General features: G+C 49.3%; 1 protein-coding gene across 8 annotated transcripts in view; it reads left to right on the top strand.

The window, feature by feature from the left end:
• Nucleotides 1-18,002, top strand: part of mef2d (myocyte enhancer factor 2d) — a 67,997-nt gene that overhangs the window by 31,075 nt on the left and 18,920 nt on the right. For 5 of the 8 annotated variants that reach the window (XM_068322985.1, XM_068322988.1, XM_068322990.1 and 2 more), the window contains exons 3-5: nucleotides 4,036-4,239; nucleotides 11,590-11,727; nucleotides 16,752-16,983. In XM_068322985.1, coding sequence (XP_068179086.1) covers nucleotides 4,036-4,239; nucleotides 11,590-11,727; nucleotides 16,752-16,983 — 574 coding nt within the window. Of the gene's footprint in view, nucleotides 1-4,035; nucleotides 4,240-11,277; nucleotides 11,413-11,589; nucleotides 11,728-16,751; nucleotides 16,984-18,002 lie in introns of all 8 variants that reach the window. The other 3 variants (XM_068322987.1, XM_068322991.1, XM_068322992.1) reach the window with 1 other exon arrangement.

Below are 18,002 nucleotides of genomic sequence, written 5' to 3'. Positions count from 1 at the left end.
AGCATTGTGAGAGAGGATGAAAGGGTAAATGATCCATCCAAAATGAGTCAACTGGCAAATGGGCTTCGCTCCATCGAGCAGATTGAGTAATGGATTTGACGTGCCCACCTTCAAAAGCAGAGGGGAGTTGGAAAAACAAGACGGAGAGGAGGAAGGTGCCCGGATGAATTAGACCCGAGCTGGGGGAGCGATCCGGCCGCCGGCGTCTGGAAAATCATCTCCGCTGTTCTCCCCATCAATCGGAGCAGGTCGCGTCTCCGTAAAGGAGAACAAACGGTGCCTTCAGGGGTCAGGAGAGTTCATTATTCATCAGTACACAACTCTCTCTCTCCTAATGGAGCTGGCGTCTGTATCAGGTGACCAGTTTGTCAATAAGGTGATGTCAGAATCAGAAGTCAATCAGTTGACCGCCGCCGACTCATTAACGGGCGGTAAACGCTTTTTGGATCACAGGTGACGACATTCCGTCGCGGCTTTGATCCGGCGCTCTTTCTAGCGTTTTGAAACGGTCACATCGGATTCATCCGCCGCTATCGGCAGCCTTCAGAAACAAGCGCGCCTCGTTTGAAAGCGGAACAGGGAATTAAGCCGTCCGAAACAAATAAACGCTTTTTTCACACGTTCGCTCTGTGTGGCTTCAGCTAATGAGCAGCACAGCCTCTGAAAAGGAAGTCAAATGAATTTTGGAGGACATGCAGCCTGTCACCCTCCCACGTGTTGATTCAGAGATGCTGCCATAAGCTCTTCAGAATAAACAGAACGTGGGCCCCCCGGCTGGAAGCGTGACAGCAGCTCAAACAAACGGCGTTCTGACGGTGGCGACGACGACGACGGCCGCAAACGGGACCGGAACGGTTTGAGCCGGTGACGGAAAGAGAGCGGGTCGGCTTAGCGCCGACTCTGTGACCCATAATGCTTCAGTAGCTGAGAAGAAAAACCAGGAGGACGCAGAAGAGCCGTGAGTCACCGCAGGGATCCAGCGCCGACGCAACAACAACGCTTGTTTTATTTCCTCCACGGACGATGATGCAACATGTTTGGAACCAAAAATAGAAAGTTTGAAGGTTTATTGTGTGAAAGGATTTTATGTCAGAATCATTGCAGCATCTTTCATTCCCTAAAACCACCAAAATATGACATTAAGTAACTTTTTATCAGGGCTAATGCTAATGCTAAATTTACGGTTCATAATTATAAGGAAATGTAAGAACCATCAATCAAACCTTAATATTGACCCTAATATTTTCTGGATCTGATGATTTTTTTCCGTCTCACTAAATAAAAGCCGTGTTGAGACGTCATTCGGCCTCTAAAGAGAGGAAAATCGTCTTCGCCCTCAGATCAATCTGGACCGTTCACACCGACCAATGAGAGAGAGGCGTGAGCTTCAGGAAGCGGCGAGAGGAGGCTGCGGTTGTCAGTGGTTGTTTCCTTGTCCATCTGCTACAACCTGGCCACACACACACACACAAACAAACACACACACACATGAAACCACTCGCCGTCGTCTTTTCGTCCACACTGAGGATGTCTTTTCCTCCTGTTGCCATTGGTTACCTGGCAGTTCTCATGTTAATGTCAATTACGTCCAGCCAGTTCCTGGTTAGTGGCGATCACCGGGATCAGAAGTGACACCCGGAGTCGGTTTGAAGACGGAAACGGAGGGAACGTCTTTGTTTTGACGCTAAGTGGTTTTGCTAGTGTCGATTCCTGCTGGGTGACCTTCAGGTCTGTTAGCAGAGCGGCGGCTCGTCTTCATCACCAGCCGCTCTTGTCATCCTCTCTTTGCAGCGTTGCCACATAATATACCCTCTGTTCTGTGTGAGAGAGGAAGAGGAGGGGGCAGATATGTAGATAAGCAGTGAGATAAAGATCGGGGGGGTGGGGGTAAAGAGAGAGTGAAGGAGGTATGATGATGGTGCTGTGTGATGAGGTGGGAAATGGGAGGAGGGGGGCAGGAGGGGAGGCAGGAGACGGTTGCCCATGGATACGACCCCGATATAATTTGATTTGTGACAGCAGGAAGCAATGAGTGAGCGCGAAAGTGGGGGAGAAGGGGGGGCGAGGATGTGGAAAAAGGCGAGAGAGGAGAGGAAGAGAAAGTAAGGGTGAGAAAACAGGAGGAGGAGGAGGAGGGAGGCTTAAACAAACCGGGTGATGAAGGAAGGATTGAAGGTCTCACTCAGCTGCTCCTCCGTGTCTCCATCTGATCTCCGTCTCCTTATCTCTCCCCTCTTTCTTTCCTCGTTCAATCCGTTTCCATTACATCCAGTTCAAAGACGGAGCCGAACAAACATCGTCGTGACAACAGGAGCGTTCAGAGACGTTCCATCTGAAGGCGTCGCCTGGGATTAGAGGATCCGTTCAGTGCAGGATCGTCTCTGCATTAAAGATTAAAGAAATAAATGGTTCAGAATTCAAAGGTTCCCTCTTTGGGATCACATCCTTCTGTTTTCATGGTGTTCAGTCCAGAAAAAATCTCAAATTAATCCGACTCCACCCCCTTTATCCAGATTTTTTTTAAAAGTCATCATCAGGTGGTTCGTAAATAATGAATGGAAATGTTTTTAAAAACTCATCAGTCCCATGAAGGTTGATAAAAATCCATCAAGTAGTTTTTGTGTTTTACTTGTAAAACAGGACAAAAAAAATGATCATTTAACATCAGCAGCTAAAAAAAAGAACATTTGAATGATTTTTATAAAATACAACTCATGATTTGACCAAAATTTTAACATTAAATACATAAAAAAATACAAAAAATAGCAGAAAAAAAGTTTTAAAGAACGAAGTTTTTATTATTTTGTTTCAACTTTTGTTAACATTTGCTGAAACTTTACAACTTACAGAAAACTTTATAAACTTTAGTAAACAACCTTTTTACATGACAAAGACAAACGTGTAATAACTTTAAATTTAACACATCAAAATTCAACTTAATTTACAAAACAACATGAGTGCTAAACAAAAACTTTTATAAAACTTATTTATTGACTTATATACTTGATAATTACTAAAAAACAACTTTAGAGTCGGTATAAAAACAACTTGTATAGTAAATACAGCCTTAGAACTGTTTTTTAAAAGCAGTCTATATAATGTCTGTATAAATCTCAACAAAACAAAATCCCTTTTGATGGAGAAATCACTTCCTTGTTGTTGCTAACGGCGACTGTAAACACCAATCAGGAGAGCGCTCCTCCAGTGGAATCATGGGAACTCTCCCAGCTTCCATTAATTCCTGCCTCCCATCTGTGCACACACATTTTATTTGCTTTGGTCCCGCATCAAACAGCAGATATTGTCGCTACCTGACGCCCGTCGTTTGGTGTGTGTGCGATCCTGCACGTCTAATACAAACACACCCAACCCCCCCGGATGGTAAACACCGGTCGCTTGGCGGGGAAGCGCTTCCAAAGCCAAACAGTCGACGACGAGGGACCCTGTGCCTCCGCAGCCGTCCTGGTTCTGTTCTGCTTGTTCCCCACCGAGGGGGGGCGGGGGGGACGCAAAGAGAGAGATAACATGTGACAGAAGGAGAGAGTGAAAGCAGAAAAGAGCATAACGGAGTGTGAAAGCGACGAGGAGAAGGAGTGTGACGGAGGGAGAAGAGGCCTGTGCGTGTGTGTGTGATGTGCAGAACACACACCGACACCCTGTCTGGAAACACACAGCTTTCATACGCTCCTTCCTGTTTGTCTCCGATGCCCAGCCGGCAAGTATCGGCTCTAACGCGCGGCTATGAAACTCCGATTTAGCGCTTTGGGCTCCGGGATGAGATCAAGTCAAACGTTTCGCCGTGGAAGGAAGTTATTTTTCTGTTTTCCTGTCAGAATTCAGATAAAATGTTTGTCAGAAGCTCCAGGAAATCGCAGCTTCTGGTCAGCAAGTAACGGCTTTAAAAGCTAAAGAGCTCAAATGACATTAGCTGTTTCCAACTGTTTCTGCCGAGCTAAGCTAAGTGTGACTAGCGCGGTCGACATTGTGAGGACGTTCCTCATCCCATTTCTCCCTCTCCTCCTCCTCCTCCTCCAGGTGACGTTCACCAAGCGGAAGTTCGGCCTGATGAAGAAGGCGTACGAGCTCAGCGTCCTGTGCGACTGCGAGATCGCCCTCATCATCTTCAACCACTCCAACAAGCTGTTCCAGTACGCCAGCACCGACATGGACAAGGTCCTGCTCAAGTACACCGAGTACAACGAGCCCCACGAGAGCAGGACCAACGCCGACATCATCGAGGTAAAGCGAGGGAGGGAGGCAGACCTGTCGTGTCCTCACACTCCTATATTATCGTTTCATTTCCTGGTTGTCCTTGTTGTCGTTTTTGTGCTCAAACTGGAGTTTATGTTTCCCGACGGGACGGTTAAAGTTGCGTCGATTCCGAGCGGCACGAGTAAAAGGATTGGACCTTTTATTTCATGACTACGATCTTCCAGATGTTCGCTCTGGACAGTCTGTAGTTCCAGTCTTTATGCTAAGCTAACTGAGCTAATCTCCTTGGAGACATGAAACTGGCACCAATCTTATTTATCTCTAGGTGATGAGGATAAATAATCAATAAACTGTATCTACGTTACACGGTGAAGTTTGGATCGTACATATACACCTGTGTGACCAGTCTGAGCCGCTTCAATCCGGTTCCGACTGGTCTGAACAGTCTGAACCGGTTCCAGTCCGGCCCGGCGCTGGGGGGGTCCAGTTCAGCTCCGGTTATGTCTGCTATGCAGAGAGGACAGCAGTAGGGACAGCTGGACCCTCCCCCCCACAACCCCCTTCTCCCTCCCTACTGGCATCGCTTGTTACCCAGAAACCTCTCCAACAACAACAACAACAACAACAACAACACGCCAGAGGAGGAACCAGTTGGAAACCACCTCGACTCAAAACGCTCTCCAGATAGAGGATGTGTGTTCATTTGCATACCGACTTCAGGGGGGGGGGGAGTCCGCAAGGGAGGGGTGGGGTCAGCAGAGGAGGTGTGAGGGCGATCACTGAGTTCTATTTTTGTGTTTTTGTAATAGGAGTACATATATTTTCCTCACGTCTTTCCTCTCCTGTGGGACAAATGTTTCTCCGGCGCTCTTCCTCTTCCTCTTCCTCTTCCTTGTCCTCTTCCTCATCCTCTTCCTCACGGCTCGCTGACCCTTTTATACATAATGGAGCCCTCATGAATTCAACACGAGATGGTTGGGAATGATTCAGCGCTGCATCACTTAGGCTCCATATGGAGCGTGGACCTAAAGCTGCCCCCCCACCCCCCCACACACACCTCCACCCCCACCTGGAATATTTTCTTGCTTCTTTTTGTGCACGTATCGCCGCAGGAGTTCGTCATGGGTCGACAAGGATTTACCATGTATTCCTCGCCGTGCTGAAAGCTGCGGTTTAGGGACCTGTGTATACACTTCATGCCAAAACGTCGTCATGACAACGGTGGTCAAACCATGACAGAAGTTTCCCCTTTTAAGTTGGAACCAGTAAACTCATTATTATCAGAGTCGGGTATAATTACGCATGTTTATTGGGCTGTTTGGTTTAGATGAGGCTAAAGCAGAATCCATCCCATAATATCTGATCCAATAAGTGGAAATGTGAATAAAAGTGTCGGAGAAGCAGTTTTGGGTGTGAGTGGGCAGGAAGCAGCAGCGTTTGGTGCCACATTTTCACCTCCACCTCTCAGTCTGTCACCTCCTCTGTCCTTCCTCCTTCTCCCTTTTCCTGTCACCACGGTTCCTCCTCCTCTCCTCCGTTCTCGTCTCCTTCATCTTCCTCTCTTTCCGTCTTCCTTCCCTCTCCTTCATCCTCTCCCCGTCTGTCTCAGAGTGTCAGCAGGAAAACCTTTCTGTGGGCTGTATCTGCAGCTGCAGATGGCTCTTAAGTGTGTGTGTGTGTGAGTGTGTGTGTGTGTGTGTGTGTGTGTGTGTGTGTGTGTGTGTGTTTGTGTGTGTGTGTGTGTGTGTGTGTGTGTGTGTGTGTGTGTGTGTGTGTGTCTAGGCGTTGGGCTGCTTCGGGCCACATCAGCTCAAGCTCCACCGACTCTGTTTGTGTGCATACATGTGTTTGTGTTTTCAACTGTGCCACTCACTGTCCTTCTGTGTGTGTGTGTGTGTGTGTGTGTGTGTGTGTGTGTGTGTGTGTGTGTGTGTGTGTGTGTGTGTGTGTGTGTGCGCGCGCGCGCATGTGTGTATGTGTTACGTCCTGTTTGCATGCTCTGCAGCAGCCCATGAGAACGTTTCATACAATATTCAGACCCGGTGAGCCTCTCAGTTGTGCGTCCGTGTGTGTGTGTGTGTGTTTGTGTGTGTGTGTGTGTGTGTGTGTAAGTGTCCTACATGGGAGCTTCTATACCGGCCTATACCCTCCCCTCCCACTCACCAACACCACACACACCCTCTCTGTAGGCCAGGAGGCATTTAACAACTCACTGTGGCATTTGTCCTCAGATGTCCCTTTAGCCAGATGTGACACACACACACACACACACACACACACACACACACACACACATTGCTAAGCGGGTGTTAGCTCCTGCTCTTGCACCGTTTTCCTTTAATCCTTATTATTTGACATCATTACTGAGAGACGACTTCAGAACAGCTAATAGCAGCTAGCAGCAGTTAGCATCTCTGGTCACATGACACAATGATCAATAAGTAACATGATTTCATTTTGCTTCACTTTCTTTACTTTAATGTTTACTATCTATAATAGGACATTAACGGGGGGTCTCGTGGGATGTATGGATGACCTATTGATCGATTATTCAGGCGATGACATCATCGCTCTGACTGTCAGAGGAAACCAGATCGTCAGAAAATGTTCCTGTTTGCTGCTTCACTCCGCGAGTCTCAAGCAAAAGCTTTCGAGTATAAATTATGAAGTGTGGATATAGTCACGCACACACACACACACACACACACACATGTGCAGCACTCAGCTCCTGGTCGGTGTGTGTCCTCCACATTCACATGCAGCCTCTCTGGGAGGAGCACGTGCTGCGGTGGAGAGTGTGTGTGGGCAGCCGGCCGCGCTGCCAGGGCGCGTTAATCCGCTTGACTGCAGATCCCAATCAGGGCGAGCAAAGCAAGACGGCGAGGGATGGAGGGGAGCGCCAGCCAGCGAATGCTGGAGCGGCGAGGGGGAGGGAGCGTGGATGGGCGGAGAAGGGGAATGCCCTTTCTCCTCCCAGCAGCTCGGCCGTCGCCGTGGGTGATTAAGGACGCCGCCGCGGCCTCGCGTAACATCCCTTGAAGTGAAGGATTGTGTTAGCTCAGAGCTAACCAGCCCATTACGGGATGCTATCACCGCTAAACCAGTTCATGATAGCCCCGGATGCTAATCCTGCTTTGCTATCCAAACACCTGTCACCAGCTAATCTGGACTAGAAGAGCTGACCAGAGGCATTTTTACACAAACACATCTGATTGGTCAGCTGATTGGTCAGCTGATCGCCGTCGTGTTGGGATTATTTAACCAGCAGCCATCGCAGAACTTCTGTGAAACATTGAGCTGCTCCTTCCTAATTATTTTTGTCACGATCTGAACCATTAAAGCCCTGCGAACAAAATGAATAGATTTGAATCGTTCATTTACAGCTGCCCCTAAAGAAATGATACGACATCCTGATCTCCACCCCTCTGTCCTGCACCCCTCAGTGGACACAAACACACCCCCGCCAGCGGTGGGACGTCCCATATGAGTCGTTCTCAACGGCTCCTGGGAGGCAGCGAGAGCAAAGAGCCATCGACCTCGAGGACGGGTGATTCAGTAGTTAGGATGAAGAAGGAGGCAAAAGCAAACCATCGGGATGTCCGACCGGAGGAGGGGCTTTGAACGCATCGCGTGTCGATGACGCAACGTTGTGTTTGTGAGACACTTCCTGTTACCGGTGACCTGCTGAGTCAACAAAAATACGGTTTAGACGGCGATGAAACAAATTTAAATCCATTATTCAGAGGAGGATGATGATGGTGATGATGATGATGATGATGATGATGATGATGTGATAACAGAGGAAGAGACGAGCAGAGAGAAGGAATGTGAAAGCTGTGGGAAAAGGTCAAGAGAGGACAGAGGGAGAGCGAGCGGTGAGGGAGGGAGAGGGTGATGAGGAGGGCGCGGGGGGGGGGGACTCACAGAGGAGATGAGGAAGAGCGAGGGGCGTTAAAAACACGATAGGACGAGACTTTTCCACGAGAGCCGCGGTGATGAGAGAAGAGAGTGAGAGGAAAAGGGGGGGGGGCGGGGGGCGGTGACGCTTCAGTGGAGGTCGGGCGGACAAGCGGGTGGGCGAGCGCTCCAGCCAGAGGGGAGGGGAGGGGGCGGGGCTTGTCACGAGGCACAGCCAGTCAGAGGCCGGCGTGGCGCACTGGAGGGTGAATCCTACCCTGGCAACACAATAGGGGGGGGTGGACGGCGGACAGGTGAACAGATGGCGGATCGGGGAGACGGTGCGTTCACTGTCACGGGAAACGGGGAAACCACGCTGAAATATCACCAATGTTTACAGTGGGGGGGGGGGGGGGTTACAGTCATTTCGTCAAAACATGACTCGGCTCTGCCCCCCCCCCAGGACTGAAGTCCACACCGGATGAGTTCAGACCTCACCACATATGTCCAGCGCAAACACTCAGCGACCCCGCTGCAGGTGGGCGGGAAGCAACAGCGAGGGGGGCGGGGCTTTATGGATGGGCGTGCAGCTGGTCGGAGAGGTCATGACCTGCAATTAACACTGGTCTCTCTGAGGCGCAGGATGATAATCATCCCCCGCCCCCACCAGCTCACCTCTGCTGGGGGGGGAGCGGTGATGGCCCCCCCCCCCGCCGGACGCTCGCTTCACCGGGACGGAAGCGACAGAGGCCGAATCTGTAAATGCTTCAGATCGGGATGCGGCCATTGATCGGTGGAGTTTCAAACCAGGTGGGGGGCGGGTGAGGAACCCGTGAACCTATGGCGTGGATCCAGACGGAGGGGGCGGAGCCAGACCATTGATAGGCGCTTCTCTAATGATCCATTTGTGATGATGTCAGTGAATCCCATTTCTTGTCACGTTCACATCCCGATTTTCATTTTTTTCACAACTGAAAATCCGATTGGACCAACTTGAGTCATGTGACCTAAACAGAACCTTTTTTGTGTTAATTAAAGGAGCAACAAAGACAGAAAAGCCTTCCTTTCACCTCCAGGGACAGGAATGAATGAAACGCATCTTCTTTCAGACAGGAAGTGCGTCAGAAGCTTCCTGTCAATGACAAACCAGGTGTCGGACGTGTTCCACGCTGTTGTGTTCCCAACGATTAGCGGGAGCCGTGAACGGGAGCCTGCGGGTGCACATGTGACTGTCAGCAGCGGCGTTATTATGGGATGTAGAAGTGTGTCACTAATGGTGCGCTCCTTTTATTAAACACAGAAAAGCGTGTTGTGCGTTCATCCTGCTCCTGCGTCACCACAGTTGCGTTCGCACCCCCCTTTTTTGTGTCCCGATGGCGGCAGGTGGGCCACGCCCCCGACACATCCTCCACGCAGCCCCCCGTCACATGCCTCCATTGTCGCTCCGAACTTCCTTTTTATTCCTGTTTTTTATTTCTCTCCTGTTCTTCTTTTGTTCCCTCGATTTTTTTCAGGCCAGAACACACACACACACACACACACACACACACACACACACACACACACACACACACACACACACACACACACACACGGGGGAAGTGTTTTCTATGAACTGTGGACAGCAGACTGTGCGGCTGCGGTTTTGTGCGTTAAATTTGCATTAAGCTGCAGATCAGAGCGCTGCCTGGTTCTGAACGGCTGAATCAGGCGCGCGGCGCCGTGTTGGAACAAATCTGTCTAATAACCTGTTTCTGTGGGCGGATAAAACGCAGCTTTGACACCCAGATAATAATAACGTCTTAGAGTTTTAATGAGATTCATATCGAAGTGCGGCGCTGTTATTAAAACTGAAAGTCTCCATCCGGCAGCCTTGTGGCATCACCCCCCCCCCTCCCCCCCACACACACACACCACCAGCCCGAATGTCGACGAGGATTTTTAATCCAAAAAAATTAAAAGAATCCCTTTTTTCTGCCTCCTCGGGGGTTTTTCAGCTCTTGCAGGTTGGAATTTATCGCCGGCGCCGCATACAGTGAGTTGCCTTCAATTGAATCATCCTCACTCAACATGTTTTAATCAGAACCCCCCACCCCCACCCCTCAACCCCAGGACTGGGGCGACACTCACCAGCGTAAAAGAGTCGCTGAAAGAAATAATGGTCGGATTTTACAGCGCTTTGTTTCTGGGGCACTGTAAAAAAAATATTTCGAGGCCGGTGACCTTTGACCTTTGCTGACACGGTTCTTTGTTTTCGTCTCTTGTTGTTCACGATGTGTTCTCATGTGTTTAAACCAGGAAAAATGGAATAATTAAAAGTCTAACAGGGTTATAATAAATACATTTGTAAGTTGTTATAAATAATCGGAAGCCAAAGGAAGAAAAATGGATTTGAAAAGTTCCTTAAATGCTTATTTTCTTCTTCTGTTCTAATTTTCTTGGGGTTAATTGTCTTCAGGTGTGTTAGCATCATATATATATATATATATATATATATATATATATGGTTTAAGACCCTTTTCTGCTGTGGGGGTGTCCTTGGTCGACGACCCGCCGGGTGAAGCCACTTAACACAGATCCAGTTTGGCTGAATCCTGTCAAAAGAAGATCTCCTGTCGCGGCGCTAACGCTACCACATGTTTCTCAACACACCCTTTACCCTCTCGCCTAGCCTCAACCACTTCTCCTCAGCGCCGGGCTCGGCGGTGTTGATTAGCCGGCGGGCGGAGGTGCGAGGCTTCGGCTCGTCTCCTGACTCGCAGCTCGGGTTTATAGATAGTTTCCCCGCCCCGCAGCGAGTCCACAACGCCTTTCTCCTCAACCAAATCCTCCGATTTCGAAGCGTTCTGTTCGAGACCCTTTTAATCCGTGACTTCCTGAGAGCAGGTCCTGCAGCGACCAACGTTTTTTTTCAAGTGTGCGTCGTTTTGTCGACCTGACAAATCGATTATCAGAGGTGATTGCCTGCTTGTCGTGTCAAACGTCTCCATCCGCCGCTTTATTCCCTCTACAGGAACAGAGTGGGCGGAGGCAGATTCCATCAGGACGGTCATGTGTGTGTGTGTGTGTGTGTGTGTGTGTGAAATGAAAATATGACCTGTGATGTGCATGAAACATGTAAACGTGCCTCCTCCTTTTCCTCCTGTCGCCCCTCTCTGAACGCCTCAGACGTTGCGAAAGAAGGGCTTTAACGGCTGCAACAGCCCCGAGGCCGATGGCGACGACTCCATCGACCAAAGCCCGCTAAACGAAGACAAGTACCGCAAGACGGAGGACCTGGACAGCCTCTTCAAGCGCTACGGCGTGAGTACAGCCACACGGTGTCACCTCAGCTAACCGCCCCTTTGTCTTCTCTCTCTATCACCTCCTCTCCTGTCTGTCTGCCTCCTTCCTCTTCTTCTCCTTCTCCTTCTTCTTTTTCTCCTTCTTCTCCTTCTTCTTCTTCTTCTCCTCCTTCTTCTTCTGTCTGGGGAAACGAAGGCTCTGAACAAGAAAGAGCACCGGGACTCTGAGAGCCCAGAACCCGAGGAGCCCTTCTCCCTCACCCCCCGCACTGAGGAGAAATACAAAAAAATTGACGAGGAGTTTGATAAAATGATGCAGAACTATAGGCTGTCAGTGAGTACCGCCCCCCCCCTCTGTGTACCCCCTACCCCCACCCACCCACCCTCCATGCTGGTGCGCTGCTGCTGGAGGTTTCCGGCTGCTGATGGCGGCCTGACTACTCACTGAGCACTTGCCTTCACCCCCCCTCCCCCACCCACTCCTTTACCTCCTTCACTTCACCTCCTACCAACAGCACCTCCCCCCACCCACCGAGTCATTACCCACAAGCCCCTCTGATGGCGTGCGCCCGGGAAAGGTAGAGCTGCCGGGAAATCTCGACAGAAAAGACAGAAAATTTAGTGCATTAAGTTCATTTGTTAAGAAATTAATTTCTTTACTTAAAATTTAAAATGATATAAAAATTTATTATAATTTTCAAAAAATTAAATGTAATTTACAATGAATTAATTGTAAATATTTTTCTTTATCAGACACTGTGATCCATTTTTCTCAATTTTATATCTGTGGTCGTTTTATTTTAAAATCATGTCTAGACTAGTTTAATCTTATATAGAATAAACTCTTTAAACACCAACTTTACGTCCTCCTGCCTCCCCCGCCCTCACAGATCTGCCGTCGCCTCGCCTTGAACAGGTGACGTCTACCTGCGGAGACGGACTGCAGATCGGATTTTAATTAAAAACGGGACCTGAGGGCGTTCGAAGGTGGAGAGCGAGAAAAAGAGAATCCCTAAGGGAAAAAAAAAGTCGTTTCGGTGCCATTATTCATCTCAGGTCTCAGTCGCAGCCTCTGGTGTCTCTGCAGGTTCACTAATGTACAAGAATAAACAACAGAAGGAGCCGAGCGCTAACTAGGTCCCCGCTTTTCACAAAAGTTGGCATAGCAACCGTTATCAGAAGGGGAAATCGTGATGTATGATGATAATCAACACGTTCACAGCAGCCTTTGGGCTCAGCCACACGCGGAAATGCAGACGGACCAGGAGCTCTGAACTACCCCGACGTGAAGCTAAGGCGCTAACGGGTTCTGAACCCTCTCTGGGTGTGGCCCCCGATGTCATCTAGGCCCCCCCCCCCTCCCAATTTTAAGACACAAATATTAAAATTTAGCCATAATTTGTCTGGAAATTTCGTCATTAGAAGAGGAAACACCTGCTAATGCTTTTAGCTCAGAGGCTACAGAGACGAGTTCACCTTGAAGATACCTGTAAATAACTTTTTAATCATTTTTAGAACTTTGTCGAGTTTATCGTCAGCTGTTTTTCCCCCCCACGTTTTAAAATTGGTTCTTGTCTTCTTTTGTGGTGTTGGAGGACTCGCATGAATAAGAACGTATGATATAAACATCGATTATCTGTTTATATTTAAACACACCCAGTCGGCCAATCAGAGCGATCCGTGAAGAAGTTTAGAGCTACAGTCGATGAATTCTGACCCAAATCGGTTAATATTTCTAATAGCATCCATCGGTGATCAGGTGCCAGCTAACGCTACTAGCGTGTAGCATCCCCCCCCCCCCCCGCCCCCCCCCCCCTCCAGTCTGTCTGCATACCAGTTTTCCCAGCATCCCCTTCACGGCGCACCAGCGAGCGGAGGCACACATCACCACCCACCGCTCCGCCTGCAGCATCATTATCCACGGCGTGACAGCCGGCGGCTGGGATGAACACGCCTAATCCCACTTGTACTGAAATACCTCCTGAGGTAGGGAGAAGGGGAGCGGGGTGCCGGGCTGGAGGGGCCCCGTCACGCCACGCTAGGAGAGGAGAAAAGGAGCTGCTTTCCACCGGGGCGCGTGGGGGGGGGGGTCTCCGGTTTTGATCCGCTTCTGGCTCTGCGTCCGGAAATCCAATGAGACGTCGTCCTCGGTGCTCTTGAGCAAAAGGAGCTGAACCGACAGGCGCCGAGGTTCAGAACGGTTCCTTGATCGGTACCTATACCCCAACTGGAACATCCTGTAATGTGATTGGTTTACAAATCCAGCCTCCGACCCCCCCCCCACCCCCCACCCAACCCCCAATCTGTCCTCACAGCTGATGGTTTCAAACGCGGCTGACATTTAGGGCTTTAAATCGGGGTGATGACATCAGCAGGGCAGGAACATAATAGCAGATGAGAGAGACGTCCCAGAGCAGCTGACGCCGCCGCCGTGTTAGCTAGCATGCAAACGTTTCCATCCCACCTCCACGCCCCCACAGCCCCCTCACTGAAGAATCGACGCTCCACCTTCGGCTTTTGTCTCCCCCGCTCTGCCCTCATTTTGTCGACATGACGCTCCCACATGGAGGTCAGGTGAGGCGCGGCTCGCGTCGCGTCAGATGTTTCTCAGACACAAAAGTAATCCGGATACTTTTGGGACGTCAGAGCGAATAATGAAAGTAAAGTTTAAAAGACTCCACTCTCAGGGAGGAGACAGGAAGTAGGCCAGCAGCTGAATTCATTCTGCTTCACCCTTTCATCCAGGAAACACTTGTTGAAAGAGCTCCTCTGAGGGGCGAGAGGTTACCCCCCACCCCCTGGAGAAGAGGCTTCCTCACACGAGGAATTAAACCAGTAATTGTTCAGTAGATTCCCCTTCTGTGTTAAACCTGCAAGACGAAGGTCAGGGCCCAATTAACCCTCACGTCCTTCACTGGAGAGTCTGTGTTAAATGAGGTTGATGAGGGGTGGGGGGGTATGGGGGGGGGTAAATTCACCAAAAACACGGATGAATGCTCAGCGGAGAGCAGGGTGACAACACATTGACTGTTCATATCTGGAGAGGAAGTGTTTGGTAGTTTCGCGTCTCCTAGCAACCAGGAGCCGGCGCCGTCGTCGAGGCCGGGCTGTGGCGACGAAAGACTCGCAAGAAAACCATAGAAACGTATAGAAGTATTTTTATCAACTGAAGTCCAGAAAAACAATTACATTCTTTATTCTATCCAGGACGGAAATGATCAACATCAAAAATTCAAATTCCTCCAAAACTTTTCTGATCAAATAAAAATATAGAAAATCAGTGAAACACTTCTGTTAGATGCTGCAATTCCTTTTGCTTTGATGTCATTTTATAAAAAGTGGTGTAAACAGGCAGAGCGCAACCCCCCCACCCTACACCTGTTCACCTGTGCCCCCCACCCCCACCCCCACCCCGGCCCCCTGCACTGGTTTTTAGTGAAATCGGGTTTTTTAGTGTTAGCACACCTCCATCCCCTTCGCTCTAACTGTTCATCCCTTCATCCATCCCTCCATTTACCCCCCCCCCCACTCTGCTTGGCCTGTGTGCAGTGATGCGGTGCTGTTAGCCGCTAGACCCCCGACCCCACCCCACCCTCACGGCGTCTCTGGCTAGCGGCGGATAGCTTGACCTCACGTTCCCTTTCTAGTTTAAATGTTAAGAAACTGTTGAAGACCGCAGAAAGGAATTAAGAAGTGGTTCAAATTACTCTCTTTTTATTAGAATCACAAATAAATTATATTAAAAATTATTTTCCATTGAATTCCAAAGAATGTTATTAAAAATCCTTTCTCTTTGTCCGTATTTGCACGTTTCATGGAAATCACTTGAGCCGTTTCAAAGAGTTAAGGGATGTCATGTGACAGGAAACTGGAAACATTCATTTTGTCGTCTTTCCCACAAGTTTTCATTGAATTCCATCCCGTAGATTTTCCCTAATCCTGCTTTAAACCAGATGAAAACGCCGTTAACCCCTTTTAATTTGAAATCCTGCTCTTCCTCTTTCCTCCACAAACAAGCCGTGTCCTCGTCTTCCTCGTCCTCCTCCGCTGTAAACCGGGTCAGAGCAGCGACCCACATTCTATTTGTAGAAGCCCTCCTTCCAGATCGGGCTGGCACAGGGTGAAATGGGTCGACTCAAGGTCGTCTGAAGGAAGAAGGAGCGTCGTCTCCTCCTCCTCCTCTTCCTCACGGAGGTCGACTGGGGCCAAAACAACAAAACGAATGCATTAATCAGGGCGTGTCACACACGGTGGGCGGCTCCTCGGCGATGATGTCAGCGGCGGTGGTGGGATGTAGCTGGAATGGTGCACGCTATGAAACATCACCAATAACACGATGACGCAATAACCCGCTGCTGCGGCGAGTGGCGACAGCTTTGGCCCCGCCTCCACGCCACTCTGCATGCGATGGCTGAGCGAGTGTGTGTGTGTGTGAGTGTGTGTGTGTCAGAGCGATCCGGCGTGTGTGTTGAAGAGTTTGCTTCCAAAACATTTTGACACATTTTCAGTGTTTTTATTTTGTATTATAAATTTTTTAAAACTTATTTCCTGCTTTAATCCCCAAAACTTTGGAATCAAACGACGGCGTTGAAACTGTTTGATAAATAAAGTTTTCTGTAGAGAATTTGAATTAAAAATTTTTAAAAAACCCAGAAACGATTAGTTTCGGTTTATAGGAGTTTATCAAATATGGTTTTCATAAATTCTCAAAGATTCAGACTTAAATATTTAAATTTATTGATAAGACTGAGATTTTGTGTGTTAATATAGATTAAATAAAGTCTACCAACAATAAAAACATAACACGAACACATAAATAATTGCAAAGCTTCCTGAATTTGGAAAATATGACGTGTAATTAATCTGATAAATTAATAATGTGATAAATACTAAGTGTGTCAGGTTGTTGTCATTTTAATTGGCAAAAAAAAATTCACAGAATGACATTTTTTATACAAGTCAAAGAAAAACAACCAGTTTTATTTCTAACAAAACAAAACCTTGTTTTAATCTTTCAGTTTCCGTTTCCTTCATTTCAAACTTTGCGTCTCCACGACACACACACACACACACACACACACACACACACACACACACACACACACACACACACACACACACACACACACACACACACACACACACACACACACACACACACACACACACACACGCCCGTTTTGGAAACACTCTTCTAGCGACTGGTTGTGACTGGTTGTGTTTGTGACTGTTTCTCACCTGCAGGCTGGTTTGCTGATCACTAACTGATCACCTGTACGTTCCTGCGTGTGTGTATGTGTGTCTTAGTGTGTGTAGTGACACACATCTAAGCCCCGCCCTCTCCTTTCTCTCCACCAGTCAACAGTCCCACAGCCCACCTTCTCCATGCCAGTCACCGTGCCGGTGTCCAATCAGAACGCGGCGGCGGCGGCGGCCCTCCAGTTCAGCAACAACCCCGGCGGCGCCCTGGTCACTACCACTTCCTTTGTCACCTCCACCCTCACAGACCCCCGCCTTCTGTCGCCACAGCAACCAGCTCTGCAGAGGAACACCGTGTCGCCAGGGTTACCGCAGCGACCCGCCAGCGCAGGTAAGAGACTAAGGCGAGGCGAGGCGAGGCGCAGCTGGAGCGCTTTGGCCGCCGTGTAAATCGATAATTGGTGACATTTCCTGAGGAATGAACGGCCATCGATCCGGCCGACGGATGGCGGCGTTATCCGTTTGTACGTTGAAATGCCAAAGCGATCAGATCGCGCTGAATAATCCCGACGCAGAGCGGCTGACGAGTTTCTGACAGCGGCGACCAAGAAGAAAGACTTGAGAGCGCCGCCCACGCTGTTTGACTGACAGGCGTTCTCCTGCAGGAGGGAGGCGTTCCATTCACACGACGTCTGTCAGGAAAGTCACACGCCCATATATGGAAAAATCACCTTTTTTATCAGCCAATTAGCTTTGTCAGTTTGCGTCAGGTGAAAATAACGGCGAATTCTGTTGTGATCGTCTTGTGCGATTAAAAATAACATCAGAAACAAAACGCCTCGCGTTACGCTACCTCGGGCGTGAACGCACTGTTGCGGAATGTCGAATATTCACCATCCCGGAGTTCCGTATGCCGATGACGCCATGGTGGCTCTGAAGGGGGTGCGTTCCAATCCAATCCCGCATCAGACGCCCGTCTTGGATGTGCGTCTGTTGATGCGGTTGTCATGGCGACGCCGTTACTTAAAGACCCCGCTGTCCTCTTGGCGCAGAAGCCGAATAACGCGGTCGCGTAGGTTTAACTCTGACCGATGATGCGATCCATCAGCCGTCGCCGCCTGATGTCATCGTGCTCGGTTTACCTGTCAGTGTGAGTGACTCCTGTTTGCTCAGCGCTGCATAACGACACACATCCATCACTTCCTTGACGGGGGGGCGGGGGGGGTTCGTGGCTCGGCTGCCTGGCAGCACCCCCCACCCCCCACCCTCTGACTAAAAGGATTTCTGCCCAGACGGGGTTACTTATCGAGCTCTGCTCCGACCGGCGTAATCTCATTGTAAGTCAGAATTAGGTGATGTAACGCGCAACAAATGCATTACAGCATCTTTCATAACATGCCGTTCTCCAAA

This window comes from Antennarius striatus, chromosome 9, assembly GCF_040054535.1.
Source record: "Antennarius striatus isolate MH-2024 chromosome 9, ASM4005453v1, whole genome shotgun sequence".
In the NCBI taxonomy this organism is placed as follows: Eukaryota; Metazoa; Chordata; class Actinopteri; order Lophiiformes; family Antennariidae; genus Antennarius; species Antennarius striatus.
This window is presented reverse-complemented; position numbering and strand designations above follow the sequence as displayed.